The sequence below is a fragment of the Amaranthus tricolor genome, chromosome 9, assembly GCF_026212465.1.
Source record: "Amaranthus tricolor cultivar Red isolate AtriRed21 chromosome 9, ASM2621246v1, whole genome shotgun sequence".
Classification (NCBI taxonomy): Eukaryota; Viridiplantae; Streptophyta; class Magnoliopsida; order Caryophyllales; family Amaranthaceae; genus Amaranthus; species Amaranthus tricolor.
The window spans coordinates 21,467,317-21,491,443 of NC_080055.1; the positions used below are offsets into that span (position 1 = coordinate 21,467,317).

A 24,127-nucleotide genomic window follows, 5' to 3' on the forward strand; every position below is an offset into this window, starting at 1 on the left:
AACTCCCACCCAAACAATTTCCCTCAAATAGATCTTACATCAACAAAGGTAGACACATCCCTCACAAAGGTATTCTACCTACATACAAAGGAATAACCACAAAGACTTCCATCTTACATTGTGCCCACTGCCACTGTCCTGGACACACCATTGATAGATGCTACAAGCTCCATGGATACCCTAAAGATTACAGAACTCAAAACCAAAAGAAGTTTGCTCATCATTCCCAACTTGACATACCAGAAGAGGTCTCTACTCCTTCAAGATCTGTTGATATGATGCATACAAATTTTACTAAAGAATAATACTCACAGCTCCTCAATCTCCTTGAAAAACAAAATTCTGATGCTCTTTCCACTCCAAAGCAATCTACTGATCAAAATCTACACACTGCCTTCCTTGCAGGTAACATTTGTCTTTTATCTCACATTGAAAATAATTGGATCCTTGATAGTGGAGCTACTGATCACTTTTGCCTAATCTCCAAATGTTCCACACATACAAAAACATTGAGAATCAACACACCTTCATTACCATTCCTAATGGCACAAAGATACAAGTCACACACATTGGCACTATTTTTTTAACAAAAAATCTTCAATTAAAAGATGTCTTATATGTTCCAGATTTCCAATTCAACCTCATCTCTGTCCATAAACTTTGCAAAAACCTGAATTGTAAAATTACTTTTAATAATCACAATTGTTTTTTACAGGGTCCTACCCTTCACAAGAAGATAGTTCTTGGTAAAATGAAATCTGGCCTTTACTATGCTAAAGAAGATTTCTCCAGTAATTCACAACAACCCTCTTCTTCTATTCCTTCTGCAGGCAATGTCACCTCTTCTTTAAGCATCTACACACAACAAGCTAAACTTTGGCACTTAAGAATGGGTCACCTTCCTTTTTCGAAGCTTTGTCATGTTCTTCCTTTTTTTAAAAACAAACCAAAATACATTGATACTATCTGTCAAATATGCCTTGCATCCAAACAATGCAAATTATCCTTTCCTACTAGTGAAATAAAAAGTAATAAATCTTTTCATTTACTTCATATTGATGTATGGGGACCATATAAACATGCTACCCCAAGCAACTGTAATTTTTTCCTCACTATAGTTGATGATTTTACTAGATATACATGGATTCATTTACTTCAACACAAATCTGACTCTGTTAATGTTTTACCAAAGTTCATAGCATATATTGAAAATCAATTTCAAAGCAATGTTCATATTATCAGAACAGATAATGCCAAAGAATTGTGTGAAGGTCCCATTAAAGATTTTTATTACACAAAAGGAATCACTCACCATACTAGCTGCATCAATACTCCACAACAAAATGGTGTTGTTGAACGTAAGCACAGACACCTATTGAACACAGCTAGAGCTTTATCTTTTCAAGCTAACTTACCTCCCACCTATTGGGGAGAATGTTTACTTTGTGCAACATATTTAATCAATAGAATGCCTCTATCTATCCTTAAACACAAATCACCTTATGAATTATTACATCAATCCCCTCCTGTGCTTGATCATCTCAGAACCTTTGGATGTCTATGCTTTGTCACTACATCTAAGGTCCACAGAACAAAATTTGATTCCAGGGCGGATGCTTGTGTTTTCTTGGGATATTCTCTCACACAGAAAGGGTACAAAGTTTTAAATTTACTCAATCACAAAGTCTTTGTTAGCAGAGATGTTATCTTCCATGAAAAACATTTTCCTTATCATAACCAATTCAGCACCAACAATTCCAAACAACCTTTTCAATTTTTCCTCCCTGCTGACACAACACAACCTCACTCTCTTCATTATCTCACTGATGATCCCTACCCAACTTATTCCATTTCTCCCCTACAAACACCCAACTCAGGCTCTCCACATCCCATACCTCTTAACACTGATAAACCAAGCAACCAACCTCCTATTGACAACAATACACATATTCCCCCCAGAACCTCTACTAGAATCTCCCATCCCCCATCATACTTAAATGATTATGTGTGTTCTAATATAATTTCTGATATTTCTACTCAACATTGGTGTAATCTGGTTACCTTGGATAACATTCCCACTAACAGTAAGTCCATTGTTTATGATACATCTCAATTCATTGAACCCACAACATATAAACAAGCATGTAAAGATAACAGGTGGATACAGGCCATGAATACAAAAATCACAGCCTTGAAAGCCAACAACACTTGGTCCTTAGTTGATCTCCCACCAGGTAAGAAGCCCATTGGATGTAAATGGGTCTATAAAATCAAACTCAAAGCTGATGGAAGCATTGAACGCTTCAAAGCAAGGTTAGTTGCAAGAGGTTACACACAAACACATGGTGTGGATTATGATGAGACCTTTTCTCCTGTTGTCAAATTCTCAACCATCAGAACCATCATTGCTATTGCTGCTACTAAAGGTTGGTTTCTTTCTCAACTTGATGTAAATAACGCTTTCTTACATGGAGACCTTCATGAGGAAGTTTATATGAAGCTGCCCACAGGTATTCCTAATCCTAACAACAAAGTGTGTAAATTACACAAATCTCTATATGGGTTAAAACAATCATCAAGACAATGGTTTGCTAAACTCCACAATGAATTACTCCTTCAAGGATTTAAACAGTCCAAGAATGATTACTCTTTGTTTATACATACCACTGATTCTTTACTAACTATAGTTGCCATTTATGTTGATGACATTATTATCACAGGTAACAACCCCAAAGTTATTACCCAGCTCAAAGATCATCTGCATAAAGTCTTCAGCATCAAAGATTTAGGAAGATTGTAGTATTTCCTTGGCATTGAAGTATCCTATGTTCCACAAGGCATCATTCTCTCACAGCATAAATACACCAAGGACATTCTCCAAGCCAGTGCTTTAAAAGATTTCAAAGCTGCCATCACTCCTTTACCTCAAAACATGAAGTTAAGCTCCACTGAAGGAACCCTCCTTGCTGACCCTCTATATTATAGAAGCATAGTGGGCAAGTTGAATTTCCTCACTAATACCAGACCTGACCTGGCATACTCTGTTCAACATCTAAGTCAATTCATACAACAACCAAGAGACACTCACCTTCAAGCTCTTCATCACACTCTTGGCTATATTGCTCAAACTTCTGGACAAGGTATTCTCATGAATGGAGCTGACAAACTCACATTACAAGCCTTTTGTGATTCTGACTGGGCATCATGCCCTGATTCAAGAAAATCTATATCTGGCTACATCTCACAACTTGGCAAATCTCCTATTTCATGGAAATCCAAGAAACAAGCCACTGTTTCAAGATCCTTTGCAGAAGCTGAATACAAAGCTATGGCAAATGCATCTGCTGAAGTCACATGGCTGGTACGCCTGCTAAAGGATCTTAACATCCCTGTTCTTGAACCTGTCACTCTTCATTGTAATAATCAAGCTGCCATCTACATAGCCAAGAACCCCGTTTTCCATGAAAGAACAAAATACATTGCCATAGATTGCCATTTCACAAGAGAAAAAGTAATGGAAGGTCTCATTCAATTAACCTATCTTCCAACTTCTTCCCAAATTGCTGACATATTCACTAAAATTCTTCCCTCACATCAATTCAACAAACTCATGACCAATCTTGGCATGTTACCTCAGCCTAGATTGAGGGGGGGGTGTTAAGAATACTACTTATGCCCATGAACATATTTCATAATTCCTTTTTTTACCCCTTTTATTTTCATTTCATGTAATATAAATAGTTCTTTTTTTCATGAGTTTTGTAATGGGATTATATTAATTATGTTCAAATAAAGTTTCTGTATGTTTGATCTCATGCGTTCCTCTTTCCCTTTTAACAAGTACCGAATCATCTTGTGTTGGAGGTGATTTTGATCACCTTGTAGCTCACAAAATGATAAACACATTAGAGGCTCATGATGAGTGTTCAATAAGGGGTGACTATTTAAGGTATGGAACTTTGTTTAAAGAAAGAAGAAGGTGCAAGAAGGGGTGCTCAATGGTTGTCTCGAACAAGACAAAATGCATTTGTAGTGTGCACTCGACACTCATTGAATGTCCTATTCAAGGGCTTTTTCTACGATTTCCATTTTAACTCAATGCTTGGGGGGCACGTTATGTATTATGTATGGTTATTCTAATCATTTTGTGGACTATATAATAACGCTAAATCAACTTTAGAAAGGTGTGAAGGTTAATATAAAGAGAGAAAATAAGGTTAAATAAACTTTAATGTAAGTTATAGAGTAACAGATTTATGCTATTGTCTTTATCCATTACTAACAAAAAGATTAACCTTTTTTGAAATGGAATTGAATTAAAAGGGTATCATAAAAAACTATATAAGGCAAGAAAAAATGATTTTATCTCTCATGTGTACAATTTAGCCTAGCCTTCACTATTAATTTATAAGTACAAACCAAAATCCTAAGTACAACCCAAAATCCTTATTTTTAAGAACAAGAGACATAAAGGCTACAAACTACATCCCCAAATCAAGGATACACAAAGATACGATCTTGTAATAGAGAAGCAAGAAATGATGAGAATGCATGTAGAGACCGTTGCTTATAGAATAAGTACAACAAAGAAAAACAAGCTAGGAATCGCGCAAGAGAAAAAAGGGAAAAGAAGCAAAGATGATATATCTATGGATATTGTTCAAAACTCTAAGTAGAATTTGGAGGAATGGTAGCATATTCGTGTTATTAAGTTGAATTGGTTAAATTATATTCCTTTGTTACATAGAATTTGGGCAAATTATATCCTATTTAAAGAATATTATTTTGTGACTTTTCATATTTAAAACGAATTCGATTTTCGAAAAATAATATCATAATTCGATTTAGCCATAGATCTGAGAGTCCAAATTGAAGCAATTCAGTTTACATAAAATTCAAATCCATTTGAAATTGGTGTTCAAAAAAATTAACATTTATTTAGAGCAAATTCAAGAATTTGCAAAATGGAATTTGAGGCAACTCAATGAGACAACGAAGGTATGTAGGGGGAATTCAATAGTACACCATTTGAGAAAGAATAAAAAAGAAAAAAAAGTCATTAGCAAAAGGAGAAAAGGAATGTGAAGAAAACCTTGCAGTTGATCGGATCGAACCAAAACAAGCAATTCTTCCTCTCCAGCACCATAATTCTCCATAATCAATCATCTCCAAACTGAATCAACCCTCAAATTGACCCCAAATTTCCAGATCTCCAATGTCTTGTTTAGCTCTTTCACTTCAACCCATTAACGGGCCCGACATCCTCCTCCAAACTCGAGAATGGTTCCCTCCAGCCCGAGCTCTCGTCGCTGTTTCTTCCTTCCGCAACACCCGTCTTGCATTTTCATCATCTTCTCTGTCTTCAAAAAACCATCAAACCCACCAAAACGACGACGTTTCTAGCGATCCTACAATTGTCGGGGATGATCCATTAGCCGCTTCTAGTGGTCAGGTAATTGTGGGTGTTGAATCTCGTTACCGTGTTGTTTATCGATTAGTTAATTCAATTTACGTTTTGGGTGTTACAACTGTTGATGATGATAACAATAATAATGTTTTTGAGTGTATTAGCATTGTTAATCAAGCCGTTAGTGTTGTTGTTACTGCTTGTAGAGGTGTTGATGTTACACCTGAGAAATTAGGTAAGAAATATGCTGAGATTTATATGGCTTTGGATATTGTTCTAAGGGGTGTTAGTAATATTAGGTTAGCTGCTATGTTGTCGTCGATGCACGGTGAGAGTATTGCTAAAATGGTACATTCTGCTATTGATTCTGAGAATAAGGTTAGAGGGGCGAATAATTGGGCGTCTGTTGAAGGGTTAGCAGTTGAACATGAGGCGGGTATTGAGGCTTTTTCGAGTGTGAGGTTTGAGTTGCCTAGTGAGACAATTGCGGCTGGAGATGAGGTGGCCGCGAGTATTGGGCAGATGGGCCAAGTGGGGTTAGGTGAGCAGGAAGGTGGGTTGAAGGGAGTGGAGGAGGAGCAGGAGGTGAAAGATCCGTTTGCGGCCAGTGATGCGATCAATAAACCGGAGTCATTAGTTGGGGAGTTTAAGAAAGATAAGGATGTGACTTCAGATATGACTAAAGCATTGGTGGGGCTTGAGGTGACTCCGTTGCCTCCTGCTGAGGCTGCTCAGCCTACACATATTGCGGTGGAAGGGTTTGAAGGGAATTATGGTGGTATTGAGTTTGGGAATGAGGAGGCATCGCTTAGGGAGACATTTGAAGGGTTTAGTGATGCGTTTGGTGGTGGGTTGGATGCTTCGGAGTTTGTGGGAACAACAAAAGCTGCAAAGAGGGAGGGTCTTGGTGGGCTTGAGTTGTTACAGACTGGGTCTGATGGGGCTCCTGTTACTGCAACTGCTGCAGCAGGGACTCCACTTGAGAATCTCTTGGTGCAGAAGACAGAGATGAAAGGCCCTGAGATGTATGTTGTTGAGGAGATCAATGCAGAGTTTAGGGAGTCTTTGCTTACTAGAGTGGGATTGGTGGGTGTGATTTATTTGAGAACGTTACCTCCAAAGACATCGGGTGATAAAGAAACTGAATTCTCGTTTAGGATTGAGGGTACAAATGCTGTCAAGAGAACTGTTGCACAAAGTTCTCGAGCTAGCAGTCTGGGCAATGGGATGTTTCATGTTCGAACTGCAGCCTCCGAAGAGCCTTTACCTATTCTGAAGTACAGTTTGATGCCCCAGATGACCCCAATTCCTTTGCGAGTTAGGCTTGTTAAACGTCATGTTGGGACCTTATTTTCAGTCATGATACAATATGTTTCAAATCCTGATTTGTCGGCACCCCTCAATGATGTAACATTTACTCTCAAACTACCAGTTGATCCTACTCTACTGAATGTCTCTCCTAAGGCTGTCTTGAATAGATCTGAGAAAGAATTAAAATGGCATGTACAAGAGATCCCATTAAAGGGTACTCCTGGGAAGCTTAGGGCGCGAATGCCTGTTGATATAAATGAAGAAGATACTGAAGAAGAAATTGATGTTGTGTGTTATGTTAAGTTTTCAGTCAAAGGAGCCAAGACACTCTCTGGTATTTCACTTTGGCCTGCTGCTGAAGCTAAAACAGACTTTTACGTGGTAGATCACAAGGTGGAAAGTGGAACTTACATGTGCAATTGACCGGCCATTATGACTTGGTATATTCTCACTCCATTACATTATATCTTATTGATTCTCTTGAGTCTTAATGAGTGGTTACTCTTGTAAAATGTTTTTTTTAATCATTTGCCTGAAGTAGAGCATGTAGCTTTTGGCTTGATTTTTCCTGATTTGGAAGGTGTGTGTGCTTGCGGCTTCAAAGGTTTCTTTTACCTTTTGTCTTTGTTTTTTTTTGTATTTTGTAGTTGATCTCATTTCTTATAGAATCTATTGCAAATTTTATTCTTTTAAATATTCTACATTATATTCATCTAAGAAACAAGATACTATACAGTTGAAAAGCACTTAATGTTGGTATTTCAAATTCTGTTGTTAATCAACTTTAACAAACCATTCCCTTGAAATTGTTTTGGAGTTTGCTATTTTGGGGAATTTTTAAAGTAGATTTCCCAAAAACCAATACCACTTCAAATTGTGCAGAAAGACAAAAGTGCAAAAATGCGATAACAGTCGCTGTTGTGGTAACAAACTCAATGGTGCAAAAATGGGGTGATGCAGTTGTAACACCGATTCGATAATTTTGAAACCTTTACGATAAGAATGGTACAATATGATGCAACTTTGTTTTGCTCTATGATACAATTCGATGCAACCTTGTTGTACTGCCAAATATCGACCTAAATTGTGAAATATCGTTTGAAATGGCCTGAAATGTGGTTTTTTACACCTTTACAATGCAAGTAATACCGATTCTATAATTTTGAAAACCGTTATGTTAAGAATGATACTATACGATGCAACCTTGTTTTGCACTATGAGAAAGACTGTAATTAGACTGATTAAATATTATGTATGAGGGGAGAAGAAGCTTGACAAAGAATTAGTATAGTAAGATTTGGAGCAGATGTTTTAAATTAATATTTCCTCTTGTGATCAAGTTTTAAGTGTCTAAGTGCCATATGTTATCAATTCTAAAGGTTAGATGGGTGCTTTGGTTGACATGAGAAATTCAAGTAAATTGGTCGGGTATATTTCACTTATTTTTTTGTTGAAGAGGTCCTGGATTTGAGGATGAGTAGAAGATCACTATGGAAATAGTTAAGGAGCTAATAGTTTGGTGACATACATAATGTTCAAAGTCAAATAGCGAATATAAAGCTTTTATCCATGGAAATTGTGTCGTATCTTTATCAAATCGTGACGTGCCAAGTCATGCCATGCTTAGTCATCTAAAAATGAGTCCCATGTACGACCCAGAACCACGTGCCATCGTAGTGTGCTCGTGTAGGTGCACATGCCGACCTAATAATTTTTTTGCCTTTTCTTTTATTTTTTTCCACTTTGAATTACATAAAATAAATGATTGTATGCTGTAAAAGTTTTACATTTGTTCACCAAATCCGTTTTAAGTCAAATGTTTCAAGCGGGGTCGAAATCAGGTTTTATGTCTACATTGATTTTCACTTCATTGTAAATCCATTCTTAAAGTTGGGTAAATGTCGAGTCAAGTTTGTTTTGACCCCTTGCACATATTTATTTATTTCTTTATTTAAACATGTGTAAATTTGTATTTTTATTTATTTAGACAATTATACATTTTTATTTTATGTGATAATAATTTATGTATCGTGCTGACTGGGCCAACCCACATGGTTGATCCACGTGCCTCTCTCGTGGCACGGTCCGTGTTGTGTTATTTCCTTTTTTATGTGTGCGGAACGCCTACAACCCACTTTTTTAGTTCTTGTGCCTTGCCGTGCCAACACCATCCACTTCCATCTCCAAAAGCTTTGATTTACACTCTATAAAATGTGTTCATTTTTTGAATTATCATAACCATCTTTCGTGCCTATATACAAGAACAAATGAGATTACCAGGATTGCACTAACTATCGAGGAACAAAACTCATGAGTTATACCATGAATTTATGGGAAAGACTTACAGAAATATGTATGAGGAGATATACTTCTATATCACATTACGATTTATGTTAGGGAGATCTACAATGAAAGCAATTCATCTTATGAAACAAATGATGGAGTACTATAGGGCTAGAAAAAGAGACTTGCACATAGTTTACTTAGAAAAAGCATACGACAAGGTACCAAGAGAAGTGTTTAGGTGGGTAATGACAAAGAAGGGCATTTCCAGAAAATACATTAATATAATGCAAGATATGTATCGAGAAGTAAAGACAAATCTTAGGTCATGTTGAGGGTTAACAAATGAGTTTAGAATCACAATTGGCCTTCATCAAAGCTCGACCCTAAGCCCCGTTCTCTTTTCGCAGCAGTCCTAGATGAGATGACGTATTCGATACAAGGAGACACGCCTTGGTGTATGTTTGCTAATGACATTGTTTTGCTAGATGAGACTAAGGAGTAGGAAAATGCTGAGTTAAAACGATGGAGACAAGCTTTGGAGTCATGAAGTTTCAAATTAAGTCGGAGCAAGACAGAGTATATTGAGAATACTATTAGCACAAATGAGATAACGAGAGACACTATAAAGATAGAAGTTTAAAGAAATCGCTTCAAGTGGATGTTTCAAATACCTTTGGCCCATATTTTAGAGTAGTTGGGATGTCCAACGAGATGTGACCCATAGACTTTAGTGAGTGTTAAAAATGGATAGCGACTAATGGAATATTATGTGATGAAGGTGTGCTCTTAAAGTTAAAGGGTAAGTTTTATTTAACGGCCATTAGACCGACGCCGACGCTACTATATGGATCAAAATGTTGGGCTTTTAGAAAGTATCATAGTAGAAAGATGAGAATAGCGGAAATGCAAATGCTTTAATGGATGACTGGGCATACTTGAGAGATATAATTTGAAATGAAGATATAAGATTGGACTTGAGAGTTGCAAATATTGAGGAAAAGATGAAAGGTAATGGTTAAGATAGTTCGGGCATGTGTAAGGATGAAGTATTAGGGAACTGATAAGGACGATAGAAAACTCGAGTTCTAGAGACTTAAAAAGAGGGCGTGAAAGACCAAAATGACTTGGAGGACAGAAGTGGAAAATGATCTGAATGACCTAGATTTACAAATTGAGATGTTACAAAATCAGAATGAATGGAGAAGAATCCATGTAGACGACTATTTGAACTGAATCATTTGTTCATTTAGTTGACCCTAATTTTTTGGAATTAAGGCTCTAGAATTGTTGTTTTGATAATAATGATCTTTTGTGGTTGCAATTCTGATATTGACATGAGAGTTTCTCTATTGTTAAGCTAGTTGTGCTTGGCATGCTTTGGGATTATTCATCCTTTTATATTCCAGTAGTAGCAGACTATGTTTTTGTAGCTTTAGTTTATTTGATTGATACTTTAAGCTTCATTAATTTCCTTCTAGGCTTTATCGTAAAGTGAGACGTTTATATTTGCGTAAGTTCTTGTTTAGCCCTTTATGTCTGTCCTTGTTGTCTTCTATAATTGTTTTCCTGATTGTTTAAAGAAACTAAATTGAGCAATGTTGAGAGGATGTTGCTAATATTTAGATAGTTTGTTGAGCCAAACGGAGGAAGATAGAGGAACTTTGACAATGCACCACCTTCCGTTTGGAGATGAACATTTGACATGACCTCTCTGATCGCTGCCGTAATAAGGGGAAGTGAATCAAAGTACAAGAATAACTGATTTTTGTCAGCTTTGGGAGTACAAGTGAGATGTTTCCCCATGAGTGTCTGACAGACATTGTTATTCAGTAGAAGAGATACCACATCTTTTGAGATTAAGATTTTGACAAAGTTGTAGAAGAAGCTTATGTACTTTATATGTGAATCTCATTGTAGCATACGAAAGTAAGGAGAGAGCGAGTGAGTAAGAGGTACCTAGTATGATTACTGCTTGTTTTTCTTGAAGAGGAAAGAACAGAAGGTGGCATAATTTCTCCAATCATCAGTGGGGGTAAATCGATAATCATGTTTTCAGAAAGCTGGAAGTTCTTTAAAGCATTAGAATGCAATGGGGCAATTCTTTTCATCACATCTTTTACTTATAAGAATTTTCCGAGTTATTCAGCATTTCTTGTGGTTTACAATTGGGATTCTCTTGTTTTACCCTAGTACGCAGAGAGAGGTTTCACGCAGGAATTCTGCCATCTTGTGAAAGTTTAGCATTTATCGTTGTTCAAAATTTAGCATCATACTAAGATATCCATGCTTGCCTCTTGAGTATTGAGTTGAAATGTGCAGTTAGGATAACACATGTTTTATTTCATTAACTAACCGACTTTTCGTTGATGACAACACCTAATTGATCTCTGGTAGATACTTAGTGTCAAAGTATTAGTGAGCTTGAGGTGATTATGCTCTAGTGGTTCCTGTCATTTAACAGTTATTCATGGAAACGGTTGATTTTTGCGAAAGCTTCCTTGAAACACGGTTTTAGGGAAGGTTGAGCAAATTAGTTTGTTGGGACTTTTGGAAAGGTATAACTTTACGAGTTGCTGTTTTAGGTGTTAGACATAGATATAAATATTTAACGGCCTGTTTGGTTGGTGGTATTAAACAATGATAATGGGAATGAAAACTAGTGTAATTTTGGTTTTGAAAATTTTCTTGGCTACCTTGATGGCATGCTTGTCCAACTTCAATTATCTCATTTTTCTTCATAAAATTTATTCCAATGCATTATCATTAAGAGAGATGTATTAGGTGGTAATGAAAATTTGTAAATAAAAATTTTTTTTAGTGATTAAAGTTTCATCACCATGGGAATGAAATCAAAGCTTTTGATGAAAATTTATACTATAAATCATTTTCATTACCACCATTTAGTAACAATAACCGAACGGGCCGTAAAAGTACTTAATCATGATTGATCTGAGGTGATATTTTTAGCATGGTTCTCAAAGCTGTAGTATTGGAACAATTAAGAGTTTGAGACTCGAGAATAGATTTCCATCTGCATTAATCTTTGTATGCATGATAAGTTAAATTGTGAACGTTATCCCACCCTTCTAATTCTGTCTATATTTTGGGATTGACATTATCAGTTATTCATGCGAGATTACAACTTATGAGCCTATAAAAATATACCTGTTCCTTTCTTACGTACATTCTTAAAAATCTGTGAGAATATCGTGTATTTTTATGATCTCTTTGTCAGCTTTGAGAAGGTTGTATGATCCATGTTCTAGAAGATTCTGCTAGGCTTCTGTTTTATAGCATATTGCAGTATTCCAAATCAAATCTTGCCTTTCCCTACTCCTACATCATCGGATTGATCTGACCAGGGGTGATGTATTTAGCCGAGATCATCTGATTCCATCTGGCATCTTCCTTGATGTTTGGTTTGTCCTACTCCTACATCGTATGGATATGACACGGTAAAGCATGGAAGTAATACCACCATTTTTATTACCTCTGTATTTAGGAAACAGTATCGTCTTGATGTTTGCTAATAGCGTGTTTGATTTATTTTCAACACGTTATGCTCACGAAAATTTGAAATGAGTAGGCAAAAAAATATAAAAAATTCACATAATAGCCAAAGTTTTAAATTATTTTTCAAGATAAGCAGTTTATTCTCAAACTTGTGGCTTGGAGCTGTTCGCTGTTAGTAACAGCGAACAATTGCAGGGTAAAATTTAAAACTGTTACGTTTTAAGGGTTTTCTCTTCCTATTCTGCGGGTAAAAAGGGTTAAAATCTTTGTTCGCTGTTAGTATCAGCGAACAAAGACCTTGACTTTTTTGACCAAGCTTCTCTGTTCGCTGTTAGTAACAGCGAACAAGTCGAATCTCTGCTTTGAGAAAAAATTGCTTATCTTGGAAAATAGTTTGAAACTTTGGCTATTATGTGAATTTTTAATATTTTTTTGATTAATCATTTCAAATTTTCTGTTTATTTCAGTTTTCTCCTAGAGCTGACCAGTTCGGCCAGGCCCAAAACATTTCCTGAAAAGCGAAGCTTGAGCCCTGAATAATGCTTTGGGATCATGGTTATTAAAATCATAATTCTGATTTACGATTCTAAGATACAAAAATAAGTTAGTGATTCGTATCGTAGCTAGAATCATGAGTCGATAGAATCTTACAATTCTAATTAAAATTACAATTTGTTGATGTAGAATCATAACACAATTCTACGATCCTACGTTTTTACTATTCGATTCTACAAATTTATTCTAATTTTTTTTACAGTTTTTCTTATGTACCATCTTTCCTTAATTTTTCTTACAGTTTAATGATTCATTATCATAATTTTTAAAAAATAAACTTTTTCATCGATATGAAGATTTAAACTAATTATTAAATACTATTATTTCATTGTTAAAAATAAAGTGAATGAAAATTTAATTAATAAACTTAAACTTTTAAGGTGAATAATTATGACTAGATAACAAATTTAAGTTTATTGTAGAATCTTACAATTTTATGATTTGATTTTATAAGTCTGAACGATTTCAAGTAGAATCTCAATTTTAACAACTTAGTTTGGGATGGTGAGTTGAACGCCCACCCTTGTCTAGTCCTTATGCACATAATGTAGCTCTAGTTAGGGTCGTATTCCAACGAGTGACTGGCGAGGTTAGAGGTAGAAACAGCGTTAGATACTTGAGTTCTTTTTGCTTAGATGATAGAAAATGACCTTCGTTTGGATCAGAGAGTAAGGTTGTGGTGATGTGGGCTGGTTCAGTGATGATGAAATTTGCCCTTGCTGTTCCTTTTCTGATGCATCCATATACATGCGTCATGGTGATATGTCGAGTTTTTTAGTTTATGAACCGATGAACAAGAACACATTGAGCTTTGAGAACTACAATGCTCTTCAAGTGATCTTCACGCTGCAATTTAAGGCTTTCTGGGTGCAGCGCCTCTTATATGAGACCGTCTTACCGAGAGACGAGTCCATACAAAAGGTTTATTTATGCTAAAAGTTTCTTCTATTGGCCTATTTAACCTTAATATGAGACGCGTCTTACGGTAAAACAGTCTCATACAAGAATTTGTATTATGCTATTCTGGGTTTGTGTTTCTCATCACATTGCTCAGTCATGATTGTTTTTAAACATAATTTACGGTTAAATCCTAGGTCTAGTAGCACATTTTGACTAAGTTGACCCTTTTTTTTTTTTTAATTTTTTTTTAAATATATTACATCTTTATAATTTTATTTTTCAGTGGGTTATTAATTTATTCATGTTATTGACAGAGTATGATGTAATACACCATGATGTTGATGAGTAGGGTCAAAGGGACCATGAAATTTAAATGTAGTCTTGATAATTATGTTTCTACTAAAAAAATTAAATTATAGTTTAATAAAATAATATTGATTGATATTGTATTACATATGCATTTTATAATCAGTCTTCCATTTACGACAACGATATATAGTTACAATAAATGTTGAATAAAACTAATAAATCTTGAACCAAAATAATTACTATTCACTATAATGTTTGTTAACAATTGTTAAGTATTAATAAATTAATAGAGACCATTAAATTGTGTGGATAAGATTAAAAGTAAGAAAATATAAGAAAATATGTGAATAAAAATTAAAGTAATTGATGAGAAAACTATCTTAAATAGAAATATTGTAAAGTTAAAAATGTAGATTAAAATAAAAAGTATGATAATTTCATAGGGTTAATGGGAGTAATAGTTTTTATGATAAATCTTAAACAAAACTATTTATTAATCAGTATGACACAAAACTAATTACAATTATAAAAAGAATCAAATTTAAACAAATAATAACTATTATAAATCTTAAACAAAACTAATAAATCTTAAACAATAATGTTAGTTAATAAGTTACAACAATAATAAATAATAATAATAATTTTTAAAATAAATCTTGAACAAAACTATTTATTAATTACTTGTTTTAATCAAAACTCATACAATAATAAAAAATAATTATATATTAACAAATAATAATAATGATCATCACAATATTTTAAAAAATCAATTTTTAAAAAGAAATCTTAAAAGAAAACTAATATTTTAAACCAAAGCAATTAATATTCACTATACACAATAATGTTCGTTAACAATGATATATGATAATTATTTTTACTTACACTACTATTAAATTCCTCTTGATATAAAGTTTTCATTAAAATAATTAATAATTACAACACTTATCATTTAAAATAAATAATAATTGTAATTGTAATAATAAGAATAGTTACACATTTTGTTAGATTTGTTTTGATGTAAAGTTTTTTAATATATAAAGTTTACATTTTTCATAATCTTTACTTATAAATATTAAGACTTAAATTTTTTTAAAAATATATACAAAAAGTAAAATTAATAAATAAAAAGACGCAGAGGAAATATTAAACATTTAACATCTATAGATAGATGTTGGAACTTGGAAGGGGAGAGGGGTGATTGTCAATATCAAATTAAAGCCAGTGTGAGTCGCATCATGTAAAGCAACGCGTACCCCGTGAATTTCATTCATTCATTCATTCATTCTTACTATTGCTCTGCCCCACACACACACACACACATATATATATATATATATATATATATATATATATATATATATATATATATATATATATATATATAATTCAATTTGAGGGATCTTGAAAATGAAAAGGATAAGAAGGTTTCTATTCTCTTGATAAAATAAAAAATCTATAGTCATGATTGAGCCAAAAACAAATAATAGTAAAAGTAACTATGACATAAATTTTTAGAATGTTCTTACTTCATAACATAATATCTTTTTTTTGTATATATAGTAAGAAAACAAAATCAAACAAAAATCCTTCTTCAGATCAGCTGAAAACTACGAAAGTGGTGAAAACTGAAAACCAGACTGATATGTACATATTGCGGCAAAAGGTGTACAAACTATCTTATAAGGTGTACATATTTTTTTGAAGGAAAAAGTTCATATTATTTACAAAAATGCCATATGAATACACTTTTTAAACATGTATGTACACCTTTTAGAAAATGTCTAATTATTTAAAATAATGTCAATGAAATATGTACACTATTTAACCTTTTATTTATACCGTTTTCAGTTTTTACCACTTTAATTGATTTTCACACGATCCAAAAACCATATATATATATATATATATATAATCCATCATTAAAGCCATTAATTAGTAACGTTACTACCTAGAATACCTAATTTAATCTGTTTTTTTTACGAAAGATTATTTTACATAAGATTGTTTTATCATGGAGGTATTGGATTGTTTTATCATGGGGATATACGATTGTAACAATCTACTAGCACAATTTTTTGACAGTATCGATAATGTTCTAAAGAAAATGAGAATCTAACGATTTTTTGGCAACATTGCTCATGCAATTTTGCAGTTATTTAACATATTACTCCCTCCTATTCAGCTGAACTGTCCCATTTGACTTTTCACACTTGCCGAGGCAACATTTTAACTCTTAATATCTCAAATTATGCTTAATTAAAAATTATAAAAAGTTGATATTAATAATCCTTGTATTGAGACAAATCAAACAAGATCCCATATGACTATGTTTTAACTTATAGATTAAGAGTAAAATACAAATTAAGAGTGATAAGTAAATAGTGCCAAAAAAAATGGGACAATTCAGCTGAATAGGAGGTAGTATTTTTTAATTATATTTTATTTCGTAATTATATGTTTAAATATTGGTGTTTTAGATTTCATAATTAGAGGAGCGTTGTTTACTCTTAAAAGTGACAGATATTGAAGTAGTTCATTCCAAAGTCACAGGAGTATTGTTTACGCTTGAAATTAACAAATAGGAGAATTTTTCTGGGCTATCATTTACATGACTAAACACTTATTAGAAAGTAAAATGCAAGAACATGAATTTCTTTGGTCCACAACGTCATCCGACTATAAAATAAATTAATCGAGACTATATGATACTCAAGTTTCATTGACTACTCTCAAATCATAATTTATAAGTTATAATAATAATTATCATATGCTTTGTGTTAATTGATATTATTATTAGTTTTTACACCAAATTAATGTGTTAATTGATATTAAATATCTTTTAACGTGTATGATAAATATCATAAAACATTAATATAATGAAAAATATGTATTAAGATGAATTAAATAAAATTACACTAAACTATTTTTTTATAAAATTTTTAAAAAATTATCATATAAAATTAATTGATGAATAATTTTTATTATTCAAGTATAATTATAAATTAATTGATAATACATACATATCTATAACTAACTATGTTGTATGATATGACTTATTACATGATTCAAATTTATGAGATTTTTGATACTCAAAAACAACTTTAATTTGCAAAATTATAAATGAAATCATATACATAAACATGCATGTTCGACTCAAAAACCTAAAGGTTCGGTAACTAAATTCACTAATGTTTTATTTATCTTAGGATGTGAAGTATATGATATAACTTTGAAAATATAAAAATATAGCCTAAATAGTTTTAGTAGTATTATTTTAAATAACGACTTTAACAATCATACTTATCACTAATAAATAATCCTATACTATTTACACCCATCTTTATTCTTATAAAATACTTGTAATAATATTTTCCTCTTATTTCTTTACCATTATTAATAAGTAATTTATACGAGCTTTGAAAATGATCTATTTCAAATGATTCGTCCCTAAATTATAATTTTGTAAATTTGTTTCCATATATGAGAATTTCTGAAAGGGTCAATCCTTTTGTTATTGATGATAAAATTTATATTTACCTAAATTTATGGTTGATAATTAAATTTCTATTTACCGAAAAATCATTAGCATCATTTAAAAAACACTCCTTTTAAAAATATAGTTGAGTGCACATAATAATATAAATGATAAATTTGATTTGGCATCATTTTACAAAAGCTCCATAAACTAATACCATACACTAATTTCTATAAGGCTTTATTTGCTCTCAAAAACTTGCATCATTTTTTCTCACCATGCTTCAATTTTCAATCTTCTTCTTTTCTTATACAAATTCAAATTTTCACATCAAAGATTTTGGAAATGGCGCCGTATTCATCACGTCAACGGTAGCATGGCTTTTGCAGCTCAAAACATTGAGAAATTTCCAAGAAGCCGACGAACAGCAACTTTGATTACTTGTATACATCTTTTCAGACATAGAATTCCGGCGAAACTTTCGGTTTTGAATGTCTTTTAGCTCCATTTCTGCCTGAATTTTCACTGGTAAACCAAATACAAGCCAATACCATGGAAATTTTGCTGGAATTTTATTGAAATTAGATCGATTTTCATTTCTCGACGAAAATCTACGGATTAAATCGGTTTTCGATTTAGGTTTTGGATTGGATCGATTCCGGTGCGATTTCCGGCAATTGAGGGAGCGACTCGGACGAATAGCTGGAAGTGAATCGGTGGATGACTCAGTGAGTGGCGAACGAGTTGATGCAGAGGGAAGAGAAAGAGAGCGTCGAGGGGGAGGAGGTGCGAAAGGAAGAAGACGACCATGAAAGATGACATCATCAGCAGCAATAATGAGGTCATCATCATTGTTGATAAGAATTTCAAAGAAGAAATCGGAAGTAGGATCAGACGACGATGAGGCAGATGATCGACGGCTATGATTAACCGAGGCGTTTTTATGAGGAACATGTTCAACAATGGCGGTTATTGGAAGATCACGAAGGGAGATTGATTCATCATCAAAGTATTGCGTTTGACATTCTTCAAAGGAATTTTTGTTAGAATTGGAGATGTGCATTTTTAGGGTGTTTTTAAGTGGGGAATGGGGAGTAGCGGAGAGAGAATGGTTGTATTTGTCGTGGGAACAAAAAAGAGGGAATATAAATTTACTTCATAGAAGTTCTATATGTCTACTTGCAATAAGTTTGTTATTTATAAATATATATGTAGTGTAACGTATTCCCTCTATTCCAAAAAAATACCCCTGAGTTTAAATCAATTTAAAGTAAAAAAAAAATTAAAAAAAAAGTAAAAATATACTTATAAGATGAGATAGATGTGTAAATGAGATGAAAATGAAAATTATATGTGTGGTTAAGAACTAAAAAGAATGTATATCATAATCAGAAATAAAAACAAGATAAATTTAATAGAACAAACTAAATATAAAAATGCTATTATTTCTTCGGGGGAGAGGGAGTAGGTAAGTTAAATAGGTGAATTGAGAGACCGCGGCTCATGTCTACGACATATTGTATTTTCATTTGATCCCTTTTTACTAACAACTAATCTTGCGAGCATCTGTCTCAATATGAGACCAATAGCCCAATCGATCTAATTATAGTTTTTCTCAATATGCAATCAGTAATTAGTCAATTTAAGGTCATAATTAATACTTTTAAGGCTAAAATTGATTTGTTTTGTAAGTTCTAGTTGATCATTTAATTGATCATTTTATATATGATCGATCACTTTAAAATCTAAATTGATTACTTTTAGACTATAATTGAAATTTTTTATAACAAAGAGCCAACAACCATGGACTCTTGATCATTTTCAAGAGCATTCATAGAATCAATTGGCAAACATAACTCGATACCCAGGGACATCAAACACTACTGCTACAACTTTATTTTGCAGGTCCATTATGAACATAAACTATTGGGGGAAGAGCACTACCACTATTATTGATCGATGACTAAAGAGTACAAGTACTCTTATATTCCATTAGAACCATCATGTTGTATCGAACAAGAGTACTTATACTGTGCAATGTTTTGACACTATTAATGGTTGTGTTATTGACCATTCATTTGTTATTTGAAAATTACAAGAACATCAATCGAATAATAACATTTTATTATCTTTGTTTTGAAATTGTGAAAAAGAACCATATTTAGGTAGAAATTGATCAGTTTACGTCAAAAATGATCACTTTTAGGTCAAAATTATTTTTTTTATTATAATTGATCTATTTAAGATTTACTTTAAATTAAAATCGATACCTCTAAGGTCAAATTTTAAATTTTATTCTTTAATTTCTGAAACTTGGGCTATTTTATTTTCGAATTTTTGGCTTTTGGGCCGGCTCATAGGGACGGTCTACAGTATGTTATATAAGAGTTGAAATTAAGTATTACTCCCTTCTATTCAGCAAAAGTAAAACATTTTACTTTTTACACTATTTATTAATCATTTTTAAGTTGTCTTGTTTTCTTAATCTATAAGCTATAACGCAGTCACGTGGAATTTCGTTTGATTTGTCTCAATAGAAAATATATTAATATTAACTTATTATAGTTTTTAATTATACATAATTAAAAATCTTAATAATAAAAATAGTGCATTGGTAATTGATTTTTGTGCCCAATTAAATAAAACACATATAATGAATAAAAAGCAAGCACAGCTTAGTGTATAAAGTAATTGATTGATCTAAAACTTATGGGTGGGGGTTCAAAATTTAATTTATGCAACCTACTAAGTTACAAGGCTACAATCTACAATTTTAATATGTTAGTTATAAATTAATTGTAATATTATATTTATTGATCTTTTAAGTTATAATTATTCATAATTATTTTTGATCTTTAAGTTAAAATATACCAGTGATATTTTGTTTGATTCGTCTCAATGCAAAGATTATTAATATCAAATTTTATAATTTTTTATCAGAAAATTCTACATGGTAGCATCCAGTTTATGCACTATCTAATTGCCGTAGCATTTTTCGTTAAGTTCTTGTTGAATTCTGTTTTATTCATCATTTTGTAACTTTTTTCCACATGGTAGTATCCAGTTTTTGAACTTTATTATGCCAACTATTTTATTAGTGCTTGAGATGCACCTTTTGAACTTTATAATGCCAACAATTTGAATGAAAACAAAATTATTACAACATTTATGGGCGTTAATGAATTAAACGGTGAATTAAACATTTGAGAACAAAAACTGGATGTTACCATGTGGAAAAAATTTACAAAATGATGAATTAAACGGAATTTAACAAGAACTTAATGGAAAATATTACAGCAATTAGATAGTGCATAAAATGGATGCTACCTTATGGAATTTTCTTAAAAAAGTGTTACCACTGGCATTTCATTAAAATTGGATATTACCATGTAAAATTTCCCTTTTTTATTATACATTATTAGATTTTAGGGATTTAATTAGTATGTTGGACTACGTGAAAAATTAAATATTGTAAATATTTTGGAATGACAGAAGTATTTTGCAAACTAATAATGTAATCAAGCTTTTGTACTTAAGACACACACATAACATTTACAAATTGCAAAACTTCCATTTACAATTGAAAAGTTAGTATTTTAAAATGTTTTATAAGTTATATATATGTATATAACGATCATTCAACTATAAACATTTTGCTAGCATGTATTCCTGTTTAGCGTCTCTAGTTTAAAATTCTAGCTTTGCCTATGTGAATATATGAAAGAAATTTATAATTGTGATAAAAAGTGAATATTATACATGAGATAGTAATTAATAATATATAAAATGTTATTTTAAAATACAACGTTAACAAATCAATTGAAAATTATAACAAACTCATTTAAGACAAATAATATTGGTATAATATACACTTTTTTATAAAGTAAAAAATAAAAAAGAGTGAATGCTAAGGGATTATGAGATTATTGTGAGAGAAAATGATTTGTTTGTCCTTATCTACTTATATAAAGATTAAAGGTTAGTTTCATCCCTCCGTTTCTTTAAGATTGCTATTGATTGTAATATATTGTGAATAGAAATGTCACTATTAGTAATAATTTCAAAGGGATATAAATGAATATGTTTTAGTTATCTACTTATATGCTAAGTAAAATTAATAATCAATGATTATTGCTTATAAAATAATTAAGTGGTAATCATTTTGATAGTAAAAAATAAGACTTGGGAAATTTGATCATGCAAAATAAAGTGTTAAATTAGGCTGGACTTATTGTGAATGCCAGTATATTAACGGGGGGACACAAGTGCACACACTTCATAAGCCAAGGAGATATATACCATCCCAAAACCATATGGTTATGGGAAGAAGGTCTCTAATAGCTTATAAAGCGTGCACACCATTTTTAATTTATCGATGTGGGATAACTCATCCCAACATAAAGTACTTTTGAAATAAGGAATTTTTTTAATGTAATGTAATAATTAGTAATGATTTTTAGAGTGAAGCATGAATTGTAGCTAGCCTAATGGTTGTGGAAGTTCATGATGGAAAACAATTTATAGAATGAAAGAAGTTCTACATCTTGATGCTTATTCTTCTCCGAGGGACAATTTGATGATGTTGCTCTATATATAGTGAAATCTTTGAAGTTTTGAAGATACACATTCAAAGAGAGCAAACATATTTTATTTTCAAGAAATTTTAAAGCTTTATTGTTATTTATATTCTTGAAAACTATAATAATCTTAGTTTCATTTCGTAAGTTTTCGTGAATTTTGATATTGTAAGGACAATTGTGATAAGTCATAAAGTGCAATTTATTTAAGTGTATGTGACTAAGTATTTTGAGTTAGTTGAAATTTTATTTTAGTTCTCTATGTTATATTTGCTAGGCTTTCGTAGTTACGATAATCAGGAGATAAGTGTTATCTTTTGTTTAAATAATAATGTATATCCTAGAAATCTAAAATAAAGTGAATAAAAAAGGTTGCCAATTCACATGAAAAATCTTAAAGATCTTAGTATTCTTAGAGAAACTAAGACTGTTTTGTAAATTTTAGAGCCTTTGTGCCAAATTTATGTTATAGAGCCATATCATTAAAGAAAAAAAATCAAAATAATAGTAATAAAATCTCTCCATTCATCATCATCATTATCCTATCCAGTGTATCCCGCTCATAGAAACTGAGGACAGGGTATGGGGAGGAAAAGATGGCGGCAACTCATACCCATAAAGGAGAGCGCGACCAAAGGAGTCTCCCGGCTCGAGGAAGACAAATAGATGTAATAACCACGGGAAAGATAACTTAAGGCCTATAAATAAAACAAAAGCAGAACCACTACAAAAAGAAAACAAAGAAACAATAGAAAGGAAACGAGAAAAGCAAGAGGTTAAGACATCAGAAATCTAAGACATGGATATGGTGTCTTCAACTACTCCTATCCCTAGTCAGGTCTGCAGAGAGGTTTAACTCATGTAAGTCAACTCTTATTTGCTCATCCCAAGTTCTCTTGGGTCTTCCTCGACTCCTCTTACCCTCTACTATAATGCTGTCTACCTTCCTCACAAGGGCGTCGAAAGTCTTTCTCTGCACATGCCCAAACCACCTCAATCTATTTTCGCGCATTTTTCCAGATATAGGGGCTACCTCTAGTTTGTCCCTAAACTCTTGGTTCCTAATTCGATCCATTAACGTGTGTCCACACATCCACTTCAGCATACGCATTTCTGTAACTTCCATCTTGTGTTCAAAAATCTTCTTTACAGGACAACATTCGGTCCCATATAGCATAGCCGGTCTGATTGCCGCCCGGTAGAACATTCCTTTTTTAACTTGCTTGGGAATTTCCTATCACATAGCACTGCGGTGGATGCATGCCACTTGAGCCAACCCGCTTGTATACGATGATTTACATCCCCGTTAATCTCTCCGTTCCTTTGAATGATTGATCCCAAATACTTGTACTTGGTTGTACTTTTAACAACCGTTTCATTTATGGACACCTATGGTTCACCTACCGTTGATGTCCCACTAAAGTCACAGCGCAAATACTCGATCTTCGTATGGCTAATGTGCAACCCTTTACCTTCTAAAGCTTCCCTCCACTCATCTAGTTTATTACTAACCTCCTCTCTAGTTTCTGCTACTAGCACTATGTCGTCAGCGAATATCATGCACCATGGTACCGTCTCCCAAACAGATTTAGAAATCTCTTCCATTATGATAGTAAAAATGAAAGGGCTTAGAGCCGATTCCTGATGTAGTCCAACTTTAACCGGAAAAGGCTCTGTTATTTCCACCGGTGTTTGAATGTTAATCGAAGCTCTGTCATACACATCCCGTATAGCCTCAATGTACACTGAAGAAATACCTCTAGCCTCTATCCCAGATGACACGTCGTGGCATGC

The 24,127-nt window shown here is 32.7% G+C and overlaps 2 protein-coding genes across 2 annotated transcripts; one reads left to right on the plus strand and one right to left on the minus strand.

Moving 5' to 3' along the window:
* Window positions 1-4,938: 4,938 nt before the first annotated feature.
* On the plus strand, window positions 4,939-7,513 carry LOC130824491 (uncharacterized). The gene has a single exon (XM_057689527.1). The coding sequence runs from the start codon at window positions 5,216-5,218 to the stop codon at window positions 7,139-7,141; it is 1,926 nt and encodes a 641-aa protein (XP_057545510.1). The 5' UTR covers window positions 4,939-5,215; the 3' UTR covers window positions 7,142-7,513.
* A 10,166-nt stretch (window positions 7,514-17,679) lies between these two features.
* On the minus strand, window positions 17,680-19,003 carry LOC130824492 (uncharacterized). The gene has a single exon (XM_057689528.1). It carries the CDS (start codon window positions 18,817-18,819, stop codon window positions 18,082-18,084), a length of 738 nt encoding a protein of 245 aa, XP_057545511.1. The 5' UTR covers window positions 18,820-19,003; the 3' UTR covers window positions 17,680-18,081.
* Window positions 19,004-24,127: the final 5,124 nt, after the last annotated feature.